Source organism: Aplysia californica, unplaced genomic scaffold, assembly GCF_000002075.1.
Source record: "Aplysia californica isolate F4 #8 unplaced genomic scaffold, AplCal3.0 scaffold00128, whole genome shotgun sequence".
NCBI classification, from domain to species: domain Eukaryota; kingdom Metazoa; phylum Mollusca; class Gastropoda; order Aplysiida; family Aplysiidae; genus Aplysia; species Aplysia californica.
The window spans coordinates 1,182,522-1,199,367 of record NW_004797398.1 but is presented as its reverse complement, the minus strand read 5'-3'; the positions used below and the strand labels follow the sequence as shown (position 1 = coordinate 1,199,367).

The 16,846-nt window shown below is 38.9% G+C and overlaps 1 protein-coding gene across 1 annotated transcript in view; it reads right to left on the bottom strand.

Annotated features, from left to right (window-relative positions):
• Window positions 1-2,917: 2,917 nt before the first annotated feature.
• LOC101847486 (prohibitin) overlaps window positions 2,918-16,846 on the bottom strand; it is a 15,808-nt gene continuing 1,879 nt past the window's right edge. The window contains exons 2-6 of the mRNA XM_005096425.3: window positions 11,014-11,175; window positions 10,541-10,683; window positions 9,239-9,355; window positions 8,528-8,623; window positions 2,918-3,941 (exon numbers count right to left, since the gene is read on the bottom strand). Of these exons, the coding sequence (XP_005096482.1) occupies window positions 3,729-3,941; window positions 8,528-8,623; window positions 9,239-9,355; window positions 10,541-10,683; window positions 11,014-11,175 (731 nt within the window). The 3' untranslated portion in view covers window positions 2,918-3,728. The remainder of the gene's footprint in view (window positions 3,942-8,527; window positions 8,624-9,238; window positions 9,356-10,540; window positions 10,684-11,013; window positions 11,176-16,846) is intronic.

The following is a 16,846-nucleotide window of genomic DNA, read 5'->3' as shown; positions in this document are numbered from 1 at the left end:
CTCTCCGTCTCACGCGAAGCACAAGACCCATCCTCCATTCCTAACGCATTGTATTGCTATCTAGTGCGCCTCCTAAGGGGCTTTCCAAATATACTCTTACACCTGGAAAGGGGATGGGGGTGTTTTTGGCTCCTGTAAGAAAAGTGTTAGAAAGGGGGGTGGAGTCTTGAACCAATGTAATAATACATGTATTACACTTTTGTGAGGTGAAAAAATAAGGGGAAAAAAAGGATGGCCTTGGTCAAGAAAGGCTGCATGGGGTGCAGAGGCCACAAGTAATGTGGAAATATTTTCCAAGTATTGCAACACTGAAGAGGCACAGGGCTTTTTTACACGGGAAGAAATGGAGGTGGATGAAGAAGAGGAGGAAGAGGCAACAGAGCAGGAAGTTGGAACAGGACCCATAATAATATTTGGAAGACAGCCCAGCAGATGCCCCTGTTTTAAAATATTTTTGACACAATGACGAACACTTCCTTTGTTGATGATAACTAATTTCACTTTTTGTTTTAAGTATAATGATCAGTAATAACAGATACAGTGGAGTCCTGATAAAGTCAACTCTTGCTTACAGTCAACACCTCACTGTGGTCACGTTTCTTACCTTCTTACTTCTTTGTTTTAGTAATGGCGTTTCTGATACACGTACAGTCAACCGCTTGAGTGTTAACCTTGCGTAAAGTCAACAATTTGGGGTTAAATCCCAAGATAAATTCATTTGAAGATATTAGGTCCTGAGCTAGCAGTGTACACACCTCCAATTATTTTGTTCACTCATTATCTCTTTGTTAAGGTGACAACTTCAGAATTACACTCTCTGAAATTCAGACATCTTGTTACCAGGTACTTCGTAATTTTGTAGCTGTCATCTTCAATTTTCAATGGCGAGTAGTACAATGGATAAAGTCAACACTTTTTTGCGGTCCTGAATTCCAATGTAATTTGTTTTATTTGTAATTAAAGCGCTTTTGAAACTGACATGAGTCTCAATTTTTTCCTTATTAGTAAGAAAGAGAGTATGCCATATTTTTCTTGAATGATCTACTCTGTTATTTTTTAGTAAATGTAGAACAGCATATTATGTGCACACATATATGATATCTGTGTATGTGTTCCGCGCAATTTACCGATCTTAAGATTGCGATGCGCGTTTTGACAACTATAATGTATATAATTGTATCATTCTTGTGAGCTCTTCAGTTTCATATCTAATTTTAATTTTCATATTTTGCACTTTTGAAAATATACATGAATGTTCCTTGACGTGAGTAAAAGAATAAAGATGGAAGTGAATTATACGCAATTGTACGGTCGTTAAAACATGCGGCCCAGCGCCAATCTGTAAATTGCGCGGAACATAAGCATGTTCTTCATGAATATTATGTAAAGCGAATGGAACAATGATAGTAACACGAATTTGGGGGATATAAATGTCATATTATTAGTATTATAAGTGAACAGTGTAATATAATATTAAATGTAAGAAAAGTGTAGAGGGGGGGAGGGGGGGGGGGGGGGTGGTTCCAAAAGTCCCCAAAAAGGTGTAAGATTATATTTGAACAGCCCCTAATACTAATATTGGCCCCAAAGCCAAGAGGATGGGCGAGGGTTGGCCTACGGCAGGGATGGGAGGGGGTGGGTGGGAACGCGACACGGGCTGTGTGAAACTGGATGAACTCAGGATGGGTAGGTCTAGATCGAGACCTTTATTTTTTTTTTTTATTTCTTTTCTTTCCCTGATCAGAAAATCCAAGCTCCCGCCTTTACTTTGAATAGATCTAGGCCTAGATGTGAGAGGGTATTTTTCCAAAACAGAAGTGTTCAGAAATTTTTTTTAAAAAAATAATAATACAGAAATGACGGTCAGAACACAGCTAAAACACACGCACACAGATGCTGTTTGAGATTTTCGTCATCAGGGGGAACAGCTGGTTTAATTACTGGTACAGTGGGTGCTGCATTCAACGAGGTCACATATCAACGAGAAGTCGGCTCCAACAAGGCAATCCTTAATCCCCGATTTTTTCCTATATATCTCTTTGTAAATGTACGTCGGCTCCAACGAGGTTGCAAACTGACCGAAGTTGCTTTCAACGTTCAACGAGGCCGCGATAACCAAATAAAAGCAATTAGCAGCCCCAAAACCGAAGATTTTTTTCTCCTTTCTCTCCATCTCACGAGAAGCATATAGCACATCACCGATTCCTAACACATTGCATTGCTAGATCTAGTGTGCCTCCTTATAGTAATACGGGCCCAAAGCCAAGAGGATGGCCGAGGGTTAGCCTACAGTAGGAATGGGAGGGAGTGAGTGAGAACGCGATGCGGGCTGTGTGAAACTGGAAGAACTCTGGAGGGGTAGGTCTAGATCGAGTTCTTTTCTTCCCCTGATCAGAAAATCCAAGCTCCCACCTTTTCTTCATGTAGATATACCTAAATATCTAGGCCTAGATGTGAGAGGGTATGTTTCCACACGAGAAGTGTTCTGGAAAAAAAATAAAAATTGTAAAATGCAGAAATGACGGCCAGAACACAGCTCAAACTGATGCTGTTTGAGATTTTCGTCATCAGGGGGAACAACTGTTTTAATTACTGGTATTAGTACATCCTATAATATAATAATGATAACTTTTCTTTCTTTTCTTTAGCCTTAGTCACGTTTAACGAGAGGTCAGATCCAATGAGGACAACAAGCCGGTCCCGGCAACCTCGTTGAATGCACTCCCACTGTACCCAGCTACAGACAGCAAAAGATTTTGAATGCTTTTAATCAGCTGCCTGCACACTTTGTTTCCGGAGAAGCCCAGAATGTTTCCAAGTGGTCTTGGGTCTGCTTGGGAAATAACAGTTGTAAATCACATAGAGCATACCATATGCGATATTTTCATCAGCTTAATCAACGACACAAAGGCAACAGTTTGTAAATCTGAATATCAGCGAGTTTTATTCACCAAACATTTTATTTATCACTACAAAAGATGATTACTAGCTTGCTCCAACAGTCTCTATGCCAATGTGGACAAAGTCTTTTGGACTGGACATATATAACATGTAAAATGGTCGACTCACTTGACCCAAAGTGATGTCCAAATCACCAAAAACAACACTGAAAATCTGGGCAACTATCAACATCCATTATAGACATAAGGATGTTTGTCAAATTCCTTTCACACTTCTCTGTCTAACTGAGAGCATCAATCATGACAGTAGCAATAGTAAGCAAAAGAATTCCTCAGCAGATTGATGAAGGACAAAACGATGATGATATTCACAAAAACAATGCAGCACATTTAACCATCAGATTTCCGTTCTTCCCTGAACCTGTCTCTTGGACTCACAAAAAACAGAGCCACACATGGTCATTTAACAGTACAAAATAGTACAAGACATTTATCACTCTGCAGACATCCTGGGGAAGCCTTCTAAACTTGAACTTGAAGAGACACTTAAAGGCATTAAACTTTTCATAAGTTTCAATACTACCATGTTAAATGTTGTTTAAGACATAATTCACAAGGGGTTTTATAACCTAATCAGAAGAAATATCCCAGATGTTTTATAACATACAAAGGAGATTTACCAACCAAAGCTGCAAAACCCACAAGCAAGTAATACACATATAAATATTAGTGTGAAAAATGTCAGTGAAAAAGAGAAAACAAAATCATCCTTCTTTCATTTACAGCAAACCACAGAATGTTCCGTCATCGCCCAACAGCAAAAACTTTTCACTGCGGTAAGGAAAGCAGTGTCTGTTGGCCCTGTGGGAGGTATGCCACATTTCTCGACCGCGACATTTGGTATGCGATGTCTTCAGCAGCCTCCAGCTTCCTCAGCTCTACCAGACCCTCCCCGGCAGCACCAAACGCCTTGGCCAGGAGCTCAGCGGCTTTGGAGTCACCCTCAGCAGAGATGACAGCGGCCTTCTTTTGTTGCTCAGCCTGAGAAGGAAGAACAATGCGTTGTATTGAGACGAAGCCTACAGCAATATCACAAGATCACGACGACAATTTACAAAGAACAGTAATATATAAGGAAACAGATCAACTGACATGACACACATTATGAACATGAAAGACAAAAGTTATTGCGAGCGCCGTAAAACTACTAAAACAAAACATAAGATCAACTGTCACTATCACTATGGCAGTGTTTGCCCATTGGTGCCTCACTCCTTGCATCAACAACAGGGTGTCCCGCCAAATTTTCTTTCAAAATTTACTACCTGGAAAAAAAATTTACCACCCACCAAATCGAGCCCCATACCAGCTCGAAAAAGGGAGTTCATTTGCACCATCAATAATATATGTGAGGCAGAGAGGTGGAATCGGGCTCTCGTCAATTTATAGGCATGTAGAGTTATTGATATCATCTTAAAGCTTGTTCACTTGTCTTTTTTGGACGAAAAAAATATCCATTTATCTTGAACACAAGTCGAGATATTTGCGAATGAAAGAGGTGGGGGTCACCTGTTTTCAGAGATACAATTGGTGAGAAAATGGCCGCCAAAGATTAAGTTATTTCCTTAGCATAAGAGTCCGTGGTAACTAAAAAGTTACATTTTTTGTGCCTTTTATCAACGTTTTTCAGAAAAAAACACACAGAAATGAGTTCTTTAATGGGCATGAAAGGTGTTGAGCCAAAAAACAAAAATTTGATTAAAATTCACAAACCTGCGGAAAAATGCAGGTTTCTTCACTTTAATTATTTTGACGAGAGCCTGATTCCACCACGCTGCCTCACATATATATTATTATTACATAAAAATATATGGAACGAAAAAAAAACACACAACAAAGTCCAGTCGACTGCATAAGGTCATATGAGCGACAAGGGGCGGATGTCAACAGAGAAGTCCAAATAGGGAATTAAGCTTACTCTGCTTCGACTATCAAGGCATCCCGGAAATAGTAATTCACCAGAGTAACAAACATACAAAAGAAGTAGAGGAAAATGAAGATAGTTAGGAAGAGGAAAGAAAAGGCAGCAGTTTCTCCTATGTTGTTCAGTACAGTATGAGCATGACATTGATAAATCAGCCCATATTTACAATTCTCCTGTGCATAAGAACATGTTAATATCCCCCCTTTGGAAATGACCTAAAGACACTTCTGTTAGTAGCACGGCCCTGGTGGTGGTGGTGGGAGGGGTAAGATTTAGATTTAGACCTAATGTGTGCATACAAGGTGACTGCCAAACCGGTTTCTCAATTTTCCTGGGGATCACCTATTTTCCAGGGGCTTATTACATAACGACAACAACAACAACACACACACGTAAAATATATCCAGTCAACAACATATCAGTGTCGCACTTGGGTCTTGTTTGACTTAAGTATTTCAGTCTTATATTTTCCTCTCATTATTATTTTTTTTTAATGAATCCTGCTTTGAGCCGAATTTCGACTGTCAAGAACCAGTGTATGGGTGTCATGACACACATTATGAACATGAAAGACAAAAGTTATTGCTCAAACTCAAAGTAGAGCAACAACTTGAATGGCTCAAGTAGTCCCATGCAGTGTGGGAGTAGTAAGAACTTTGGGAGGGCAAGATGAGGTGACACTGAAAATCTGTCAGTCTTGAACAGAAGGCTACAATATTGTTATAATTTACTATCCCCCACCCAATGAAACATGAACACTTTATTTCAATAACACAGCTTACAAGGTATGAAGGGTCCAGATTCCACACAGGGCCTGCACCAACACGCACTTTTCAGAGGGCTCAAAATATAATCAAAATTCTGAAATTTGCTTACAAGATTTTGTCCTCTTGTATTTCCTTCAGCAACCCCCCCGAGTTCTTCAAAAAATAAAATCAATAATCCCCTGCCTCATTCCGTAGTCCTATACTACGAAACGCGTATGAACTTTGGCGACCCCAACAAACGCGCATGCTCACACGATGCCGTATCTTGCGATGCGAACGCGGGCAGGTTCACAGACTGGTCACGATGGCGAGCCTGACAATCTAAAAATCAGACGACGCATGTATATTTTCCTTACTCCCCCCCCCCCACAAACGACAGCACAGTGACGAGTCCGAGTATTGATTAAATTTTATTTGCACAATGACAACGTTTATACTGCACAACTTGCATGTCACAAATGCTGCGTTATCAGACCCATCGCCGGCAAATTTCTGGGTGGTAATGAAAGCGAAAGTAGATCTTGATTTTCCAAATCGAGCCTCGGTGTCACATACACTTCCCCCTGTCGCCAGTCGCCATACCCGCCTTTTCGCGAGAAACATACCCTTGAATGGGGAAAAGGGGAACGAACATTATATCACAATCGTGACCAGCAAAACCTGAGTCATGTACCGCGGCTAGGGTTCACCGAAAAGTCTTGCTGGCTTCATCACTCAGTATGCAGGTTAATTTGCCACTGTTTACTAAATGTTTACTACCGTCAGGGCACATTTACTACCATTTACAACCTTTACGACCAGGGCACCAGATTACGACTTTTTTACAACCTTGCTGGACACTCTGAACAAGCATCTGTCTTTCCTGGTCTCTGCTATGATGTATTATTTCATGATCTGTAGACCACTGTCAGATCTTATATTTCAAATGTGTGATCTAGGTCTTACTTTTTTTATTTTTGCCTCAATTTTGCACTAAAAAAAACAAACACCCCAAAGCAAGGAGCAGACTACACCAGAGTGCACACCAATCCCATGAACAAAGACAAGGGAGGAAAACACCACCCAGACACAAACCTAGACAATTCCAAGAAGCAGATACACTTCCCCTTACATTTTCTAAGTAGTGAGTCAATCATTCAAGCTTACACCTTCAAAATTTTACCAGCGCTAACAGCAAAACATCAAACGCTTAAATCCTACGACAACAATAACTTGTTCAAGGTACAGTAGTCTCCGCCTAAACGCACGGTGCTCGGGAGGGCTCTTTAGCGTGTGTTTATATGGAGCGAGTGTTTACATGAACCTATGCAACGGGAGGAAGGGACGCAATAATCTCAATTCCTTGATATTCTAGTGATCTCCCTTGGGGCTGGAGATCACTTTGGCCTATAATGCGACAACACATGACTGTTTCAGTTTTGTGAAAGATTCCCCAACAGCAGTTAAGTATTATACAAAGGCGTTGAAAGGGTGGGGGCACAAAGACAGTCTCAATGTAATGATACGCACCATAAAAGCTCTTTCTTTCTGATTGCCGCCGCCAACGCCGAGCTGGGATTGTCTGCCAATGCCCGAGGTAAAGAATTTTATTTTCAAAGCATGGCGACAGTGACACGGTCGGTCCTTTCTTCGCTTTCCCTCATTTTAGGCGTTCACTTTTTACGATTTCCCCATGAAACCCCTTCATTTTATCCACTATTTTTTCACTCAAACAAAAAGAGTTTCAAACAGGACCACAGAATATCGCTCACTTTAACCGACTGTTCAAATAAAGTGTGTTCATTTTAGGCGGACTCCACTGTAGATCTCTACATTCAGAGAAATATTTCTCTTATGATTCGTTGAACAAGTTCTACGAGCGCAGCTGATCAGTCTTACTTGACTAATCTTTGATCCTACTGAGGCCTATCTAGTGTTCTAAAGCATTCACGCGTGTTGCGCATCATAGGCCTAGGTCTAACTAAATATTACATGCAGACCCAAACACCAGTCAGAAACATTCCCTCAAACTCAAAGATGCATTTCCAGTGACCAATCAAAAACATTTCAGTCCCCCAACCCCCCGAAACATTTCACCGACCAGTCCTAGACCTATGTCTGTCGAAATTTGGGTGTGAAGACGCTGTCCATCACTCTCTTTACTCTTTGTTCTGCGCGAGGGCAGTCTAAGCAAATATCAGGTTTTCTAGGCTTTTCTTATGCAAGCTGTGTAGGCTGCAGCCAAATTTCCCCTTGTCAAGCTTTACCAGTCAGTATGTTTCCCGGATCGGAGCATGCCTTTAGAGGGAGTGACCGTGTGTTTGTACGTCTAAATTGTATAGTAAAAATCCCGTCATATGACGACAGCATGCGTTTGGGCGGAGCATGCTTTTGTATGGCATGCGTTTAGGCATAGTTTGCGAAAATAGTAACATCTTACTGTCATTGCTATTCTCATCAATTATATGTAGACAAGATCCACTTATAAAACTAAATCTGGAAGGATCACATCAGCAACAGCAAATTTTCCTCCATTCCCTTCAGAAAAGATACATCTCATTTTGATTGCAAAATGTTGCTGCCAAGTTGCAATTTTTATTTATGATATAAAAATCTTTCAAAGAGCTCTTTCTGAAAGATAGAGTGCAAGATATGGCATCCTGATATAGTTCCAGAGTTTCCACAAAACCTGAAATAATTTGCATTTCTGCATCCTTATCATCGACTTCAGCACCTAAAGACATCTCAGTTTCTCCACATTTTTTTACCTGAAACACGCAATGTAGCCTTAACCTCTCATTTTTTTCATAAAAACGTGAAACTTATCGGTAAAAAAATAACCAAAGAGCTCAAATTAACAAAATTGTAAATATCTGGCACAGCTTCCATCTGCTCACCTTCTCCACAATATATCTGGCCCTCTCTGCTTCCTGCTGGGCCACCTGTTTAGCCTCTACAGCATCTGTAAATTCTCGGCCGAAGGTCAAGTGAGTCTGAGGAGGAGTAAATACAACAGTGGAAGGCTTAAGACACATGCATTAAGGGAAAACAAAATGTTGCTAAATGATGAAGAATAACAGCAAGGTGCAATCCCTTTTTTTCCCAACATTATTTCGTAGCAGCCAAAAGCGAATTGAGATTATGCAAAGTAAAGATGAGTTGAATTAATTTGCAGGGAGTGTCAAGGATGGGGATTGAAATCATCCACAAAGTGCAAGTCTTTTCTGGGCACTTTGGTCCTTTTCTCCCAATCAGCCCTTCATTGTAGAGAAATTGTTATAAACATAAGGCTTGCCATAGATTATTTTGGTCATCCAGTCAGCATCTATCTTTAAAAAAGTTTGGTCAATATTTGATGGCCACACCTTCTTTGCCTTGTTTTTCTGTTAGTCAAAAGAAAAGCAGATAACTACCTACAAATAATTGACTGGAACCATAAGTCTGACAACAACAAATCTGAAGATAAAAATGAAACCACTGCTTTTGAGAGACTCAGGACACCCCAAAGTTTGAAAATGCCCCTAAAATGTCTTGCTATTTATAAAGACAACAAGAGCGCATGAGACACGAACGACAAACGGCAAATGAAAATAGTGTCAGTGACTCACCAATGAGATGTCGTCGAGCACAATGCCAAACTGCAATGCTCTTTCCGTCAGCTCTTCACTGACCTTGGTGGAGACGATTTCTCTCTGAGTGATCAGGTCACTGGCATCAAACTGAGCCTGTAACATATTTATAAAGAATGCAAGAACTAAGAACACAGGGAGAGGGAGACAAGCAGAGTAAAACCATGGTCTAGCCCTAACAGTTTACAGACACAAGACATCTTGGTTTCAAAGAAATAAAATAAATAACTGATAATTCACCCCATATATAAAATTTATATTTCTTTCAGAAAGGACACAAAACAAATATGTTACCTCACTGAGAAGACCATCAGATTATCCTGGGAAGCCCGCCTTTACAAAACATCAGTAAAAGGAAGTACTAAAGACAGACCACAATGAAAAAAGTAAAGATTCATATTCATATTTAAACGACTTATGGCTAATGTATGATAACCCTAGTTTAAAAACGGTGCGGCACTGCAGCTACCAGAAACAATATGTGAATATATTTGCCAAATTGTAGAAGTACAAAGTAATGTGCTACCCGTATTTTGTAGTACAGAACACAACATGTAATTATAGGATTTGCTAAATAGTTTGTACATGATGCATACTGCTAACAAGCATCATTCCATGGGAGTAAATAAAACTGTTTTTCTTTTTTCCCCTTTAATAATGATACTAATGCTGTGTTTATTTTACAAAAACTCAGCAGAATCTTCATTTACGAAGTAAAGTGAAATTGCAGTTACACAACCAGCAATATGGAAGACAAAATTCTATAAAAACTACAGTGAATGGAAAAACTGCAAGAAAAAAAGGAAGACTTCTATTGATATTTTTGCTTCTTGTGATACTGGTCCAGTGAAAAAAAAACTATTGCATCAGCAAACCACATTATGTTTGGAGTTGGAGAGTCAATTGTTTTATTAAACCATAATTCAGGCTATTACTAATTGAACTGTTCTTTATTTTTTTTAGATGGGTGTAGTTGGTTTATTTCGGGAAAAGTAATTGAGTACCTATTTGACATTGAAGAAGAGAACAACCCCATGAGCATGAGTGGCAGTCAAGGGGCAAGAGCATTGTCACTCATCAGTGCAAATTGGTCAGCGTACAGTGCTAGATAGCGACAGTAGAGTAGGCTGTCGGGTGAAATGTGAATTTGTGATTTCTCTATGGACATCCTGCAGTTGGTGATTACCGCAAGAGGTGGGTGTTTATATTTAAACTACAATGGGAAATGGCTACAAGATTTTCTTTTCAACAAATGTGCTGTCTATTTCCTGTCAAACTTACAACAACAGCTTTCAGCACTTCCTGAGTGATGGATGGCAACACTCTCTCATCGTAATCTATTCCGAGGTTGGTGAAGATTTTGGGCAGAGCTGGTACTTGTGGCCTAAACAATATCCTTAGGGTGATGTTGACGTTCTGCAAGTCTGAAATTAATCAGATTCATTTGGAACAAAGTAATGTCAAACTTTTCAGCAAACATAAACTTTGAAGTTGCTTCAGGATAACAACAACAAAAAAAAGAAAGAAAAATGTTGCATGAGTAGAGCCATAGCCTTTGAAAACATATATTATGCTCACAGAAGTGTCTGAAAGAAACTCTTTATAATGTAGAATAAAAAATCAGACACATATTCAATTTATAAGCACACCATCTGACATCCATGTCTAATCAAACCAAATCATTATCAACAATAAAAACTCTCAATTTAACTGGTTCAAAGTCCATAACAAATCAAATAGCCAAACTTTCTTACCTTTGCTACCAGTGACGACAGGAACATTTCTGGGCTTACTGCGGATGTCATAAATAATTGGTTTCTGCGCCCAAGGAATGAGGAAATGAGTGCCTTCTCCAACAACTTCATCTTGCACTCCCCTGAATCTGTCAAAGATTACTGCTCTCTGACCACCATCAACTGTAAAAACGAAAAGAAAAAATAGATTTGAAGTTTAACTTAAAAGCTTTTAACTAGTATTAAGTACTACGTTTGTGCGTTTGTGTGACAGAAAGCTAAAAGACCCTGCCACTGACAGTCCTAGTTCCTCCTTCTAGTCACAGCGAAAAACAATTTTCTTAAAGTGTCATTGTAGGCTATACTGTGATAAATAATCGACTCCCTTTGACCTGACCAAAACATTCCAAGACCATCTCAATATAATTTTAATAAAGATTATCAAAATTATGAATCAGAGGAGGGAGGGATAGTGGGGGTCTAGTGACTAGTGATACTTGTAGTACAGCACCACACATCACATACACTATATCTGTATGTCTTGCTTTAGAAAGAAAAAGTAAAGGCAAATGGGGAAGAGTAATAGGCCAAGTTGTCCACATTACTTCTTGAAGTAGTACAGTACACTAGTACTGTGTAGTGTAGTTTAGTCAGTGCACTGTATTATCTAACTGTGTAGTATAAAACCCAGTTTCCATCACGGGTACGTATTGCGTAATAACAATCCAAAACATGTCGCAACCGACTTTTGCTGACATCTTGTTTTTATCAGTATAAAAATTATATCATGAAGGCTATGTAAATGTAGTCAATACTCTACGAGTGTTTCTAATCTGAAAATTAATTCAATGAGCGTAGGCCTAATTAAAAGGGCCTTTTTTTGTCAAAAGTGAAGCCTGACGAGCCCTGAACAAAATGGCATATGGCAGGTTTCACAATTTCAGTCCTCAGCATTCCCCAAAATTGACCAAATATGAAGTGTTATAAAACATGACATATGATATACTGTTTGAAAGCTTAACATTTCAGGATACTAGAAATGCATATTTTATGAGCGTCAGCTCATCGCAGTGTGCGTAAGAGACCTTCAAAGTTAACCCCCCCTGATTCTCACTAAATGAAGAAGCTTACTGAAATCTCTCTGTAAATCACATAAAGTACACAAATATAACACAAAAATATTAACAATCCACCGAAGAACACCCAAACAGCTTACATAGGAAGAAAAAAAGCTGGAAACTCAAGATTTATACCCAGATTACTCAATTTGTTACATAACCCTGCAGTTAAAATAAAAAATTAAGTATAGTATTCTATAATTGTCAAACAAAGCACACAACTTTCCTGAGGTCTTTGTAATATGAAAAAGTAATTTAAAATGTACTAGAGTACAGGTTTTTTTTAAAATTCACAGAAAGATAGCCAAATTAGTGGCAAAACAATAATTTTTAATTATCTGGTTATCTCCCCTGAAATTTGGAAAACTATCATTTGAGAGGTTATTTTGCCAAAAATACATCACATAAACACAGAAAACCAATGGGAAATGAATATTGAGTAACAGTGTGTTGTAAAAAAGAGAACACTGTGTACATTAACCCTAGGAAAGGTGCATTATTTTGTCTCAGAAGCAGAGTAATTATCATGAAGGCTATGTAAATGTAGTCAATACTCTACGAGTGTTTCTAATCTGAAAATTAATTCAATGAGCGTAGGCCTAATTAAAAGGGCCTTTTTTTGTCAAAAGTGAAGCCTGACGAGCCCTGAACAAAATGGCATATGGCAGGTTTCACAATTTCAGTCCTCAGCATTCCCCAAAATTGACCAAATATGAAGTGTTATAAAACATGACATATGATATACTGTTTGAAAGCTTAACATTTCAGGATACTAGAAATGCATATTTTATGAGCGTCAGCTCATCGCAGTGTGCGTAAGAGACCTTCAAAGTTAACCCCCCCTGATTCTCACTAAATGAAGAAGCTTACTGAAATCTCTCTGTAAATCACATAAAGTACACAAATATAACACAAAAATATTAACAATCCACCGAAGAACACCCAAACAGCTTACATAGGAAGAAAAAAAGCTGGAAACCCAAGATTTATACCCAGATTACTCAATTTGTTACATAACCCTGCAGTTAAAATAAAAAATTAAGTATAGTATTCTATAATTGTCAAACAAAGCACAAAACTTTCCTGAGCTCTTTGTAATATGAAAAAGTAATTTAAAATGTACTAGAGTACAGGTTTTTTTGAAAATTCACAGAAAGATAGCCAAATTAGTGGCAAAACAATAATTTTTAATTATCTGGTTATCTCCCCTGAAATTTGGAAAACTATCATTTGAGAGGTTATTTTGCCAAAAATACATCACATAAACACAGAAAACCAATGGGAAATGAATATTGAGTAACAGTGTGTTGTAAAAAAGAGAACACTGTGTACATTAACCCTAGGAAAGGTGCATTATTTTGTCTCAGAAGCAGAGTAATTTTGAGATTTTCGTGATATCAGGGGGGTTATCAGAAATACTCGTAAATTCCTTATTTATACAAATAAAACCACAAACCACACATCACTGAACTGGCAATTGAATACAGAAAAGAAACACAAAAGCAATAAAATCCTCAGGAAGGCTTAATTAAAAATAAATGTGTCACGACGCGGTCGGATCAGGCCTTCGAATTTTGGGCATGTGGGGTTATTGGTACCATCTGAAAGCTTAATTATTTTTGTCTTGCTTTTGATGAAAACAATACCTATTAATCTCGAGGAGAAGTCAAGATATTTGCGATTGAAGGGACATTCGAGGTCTGTCTCAGAATAAAGTTTCCCTGTCTTGCTGTCCTCACTTATAAAATTAAATCACCTTGTATTTGGAGTCAACAGAAAGCTTATCCAAATACCTATTCAACGTAGGAACCATCAAGTTCAAGACATTTCTCCTTTTGATGTACCCAGCGGTCAAAGACAGTGGTCAGCGATTGTTTGTCCAAGGTCCCGAGCGCTTTTCTCATAGCCTCTTGAATCTCGTCTTCGTCCTCGAATTGCCAACCTCGAAGCATTTCTTTCACCTTGGGGAAGAGGTGGAAGTTGCATGGGGCCAGGTCGGGCGAATAGGACAGGTGTTCCAATTATTCCCATGAGTAGCCCTCAAGAAGCTCGTTCACAACTCTGGACTTGTGAATAGGTGCGTTGTCTTGATGCAGGATCACACCTTCTTCAAGCAAAGCGGGTCTTTTTTCCGGATCGCAGGTCTCAGTTTGTCTTTGAGGAGGAACCTGTAGTAGTCCCCATTGACAGTTATGCCAGGTGGGGCTAGCCAGCTCAGTATGATGCCACTCATGTCGAAAAGAAAAACCCCAATGTGCATCACCTTTCTCTCCCCGTGTTTTTATGTGCGCTTCATCTTTCATGTCAGACCTCCCACCTTCAACCTCCCTGATCTATTTCCTTACTCTTTGAATTGATGGGGGATTATTCCCTATTACTTTGTATAGATCACCCTAGGTTTCAAATGCAGACATGCCGAGAAGAATTGAAAATTTGATTACAACTCGGATGTCATAGCATGAGAAGGTTGCACAAATATTTTGCTGAGCCCTTTTCCTTGGATTTGCCTTGGACAAAGTCCACAAGAACACCACATTTGACACGTCACAGCTCTATGACCCGTTCACCAATGCACTGCAATTTGGCGTTGAGATTTCTAGGACATGATGTCATGATGCCACAAAATGTAATGGCTGTTGGTTACGTACTTTCGATTTTATGGAGGAGGGAAACTTTATTCTGAGACAGACCTCGTAAAAGGCGTTGAGCCAAAAAACATTTTCATAAAAATTGTCAAACACTAGCACTAGCAGAAAATTGCCCGCTCCTTTGATTTCACTATTTTGACAAGTGCCTGATTTCACCACGATGCCTCACATTATTTGTACGGCAGAGATGTGAGTTTGAAAGTGGGGGTCTTTCAGTTTTGTCACATTGTCAAGTCTTACTGTCAGGTGATTAACCATGTTAAAATCATCGGTGATGTTGTCTGGTATGAATATATATATTCATTGTGTGTGTCATGAGTCGGTTGTCGTAATTTTTGTAATGAGAGACTACTGAATAGTGTCATCTGCCTCTTACAGGGCAGACTTCACTACATAAAGGTAAGTTGTTTTTTCTAAAGTCCTCAACAAGAAGGACCTCATCTGCAAATGAAAGGAGTAGACAAATGATGTACAATGTACACTTCTTTTCTAGCATACATCTAAATTGCAAAGGGGTAAAAAAAAAAGTCTGTGAACATTGTTTCATTGGCCTTATACGTGATCTCATCTGCAAAGGAGTAGAAATTAACATGTAGGTGAACTCTTCATTCTAGATCTAGTATCAAATGCTTTAAAAATTGAAAAATATTTAGAAAAGAAATCTATAATATCTATGGCCTGCAAAAAAAAAAAGTTAATAATTTTATAACCCCAAGTCCAAACTGCACCAAGACTGATTGTATGGCCTACAATAGCCTAGACCCTAACTAAGCAACACAGAAAGAATAGACTGAAATTGCTCTCCAAGCTTAAGTTAAAACTAGTAAAAAGTGCCAAAACATAACCCACAAATGATCTAGATCTAGAAGAATGTAGATAATGTAGCCTAGATCTAGAGATCTAGATCAAGCTCTATTTTTCACCTCAAAAGTCTGTCAAAGTTCCAATATTCCTCCTTTCAAATCATCAAATTGCTTTTTTTTTGTTAAAGTAGCGAAATTACATTAAGATCAACAATAAATAACCCACGTGAAACTGAAACACGCAAACACATTCTTTCCGACGTCATGCGATGTCACGTCCTTCCGAATCCGTCACGAAACTTCAGTGCATTTTTTTACCATCAGTGCTATCGACTGCGAATGTCCATCCGAATCTAGAATGTTCGACTCAAATTGCGCGTTTGCGATGTTCTTTCGATTGGGATGATTTACTATTCCCTTTATTTACTCCATTCTTGTTTTGTTTTTTCATCTAGTCTTATATAAAAGTTGAATGAATAAACACGAAACAGTATCAGAAACTCCGATTCGATAAGAAAATGCAGAATATTCACGCAAAACAAACATTCTTGTCGATCGTCATTAGGTTGATTGCCATCGAATGGACAACATTCTAAACCCGATTGCGGATGAACCGTTCACACAAGAAGTCCAGACCAGCAGCGAATATAAAGTATCCATCCCCACAATTACGAAAACAAGGAAAGAATTGAGTTTTCCGTCACGTTGTATCGATAATAGCTTTCTTTGTTCGCGGTCGATCGTCATTGACTGTCGGACGGACACGGGTCACGTGAGATATATTTTTCAGCCCATAATTTCTTACCTATGACTAAAAAACTAACTTTTTTAGACTTACTTACACGCTCAGAATTTATAAGTGTTAGTTTCACAAGGGGGCAAGTTTTTCACAAATTTCATATTCTATTAGAAAGGTAGGCTTCGATGGCATTTTGAGGCATCCTAATTCAGATGGACAGGTGTGATAAAAATACTGCCCTATTATCGATCCCTAGCCTAGGTCTAAGGACATGTAGGCTTGAGATTTGCTGCTGTAACAACTTTTCAAGGCTATTTTCCAAAGTCTACACAACATTTTTGTGGAAATATGAGTTTTTGGCCTTATCCAGATGAGCTATCTGACTAGATCTAGAAAATGGTGTCCTTCTGAAAAGTGACGATAGACATCCTAAGATCAGTCATAAATAATGAACAACAATCAAAATTTTTTGGCGCTTTTTCGGTAGTTCCCACCCCGCATTTGTTATTCGCCGGTTTTGGTCCCAAGAGTAGGGGGGTTTCAGGG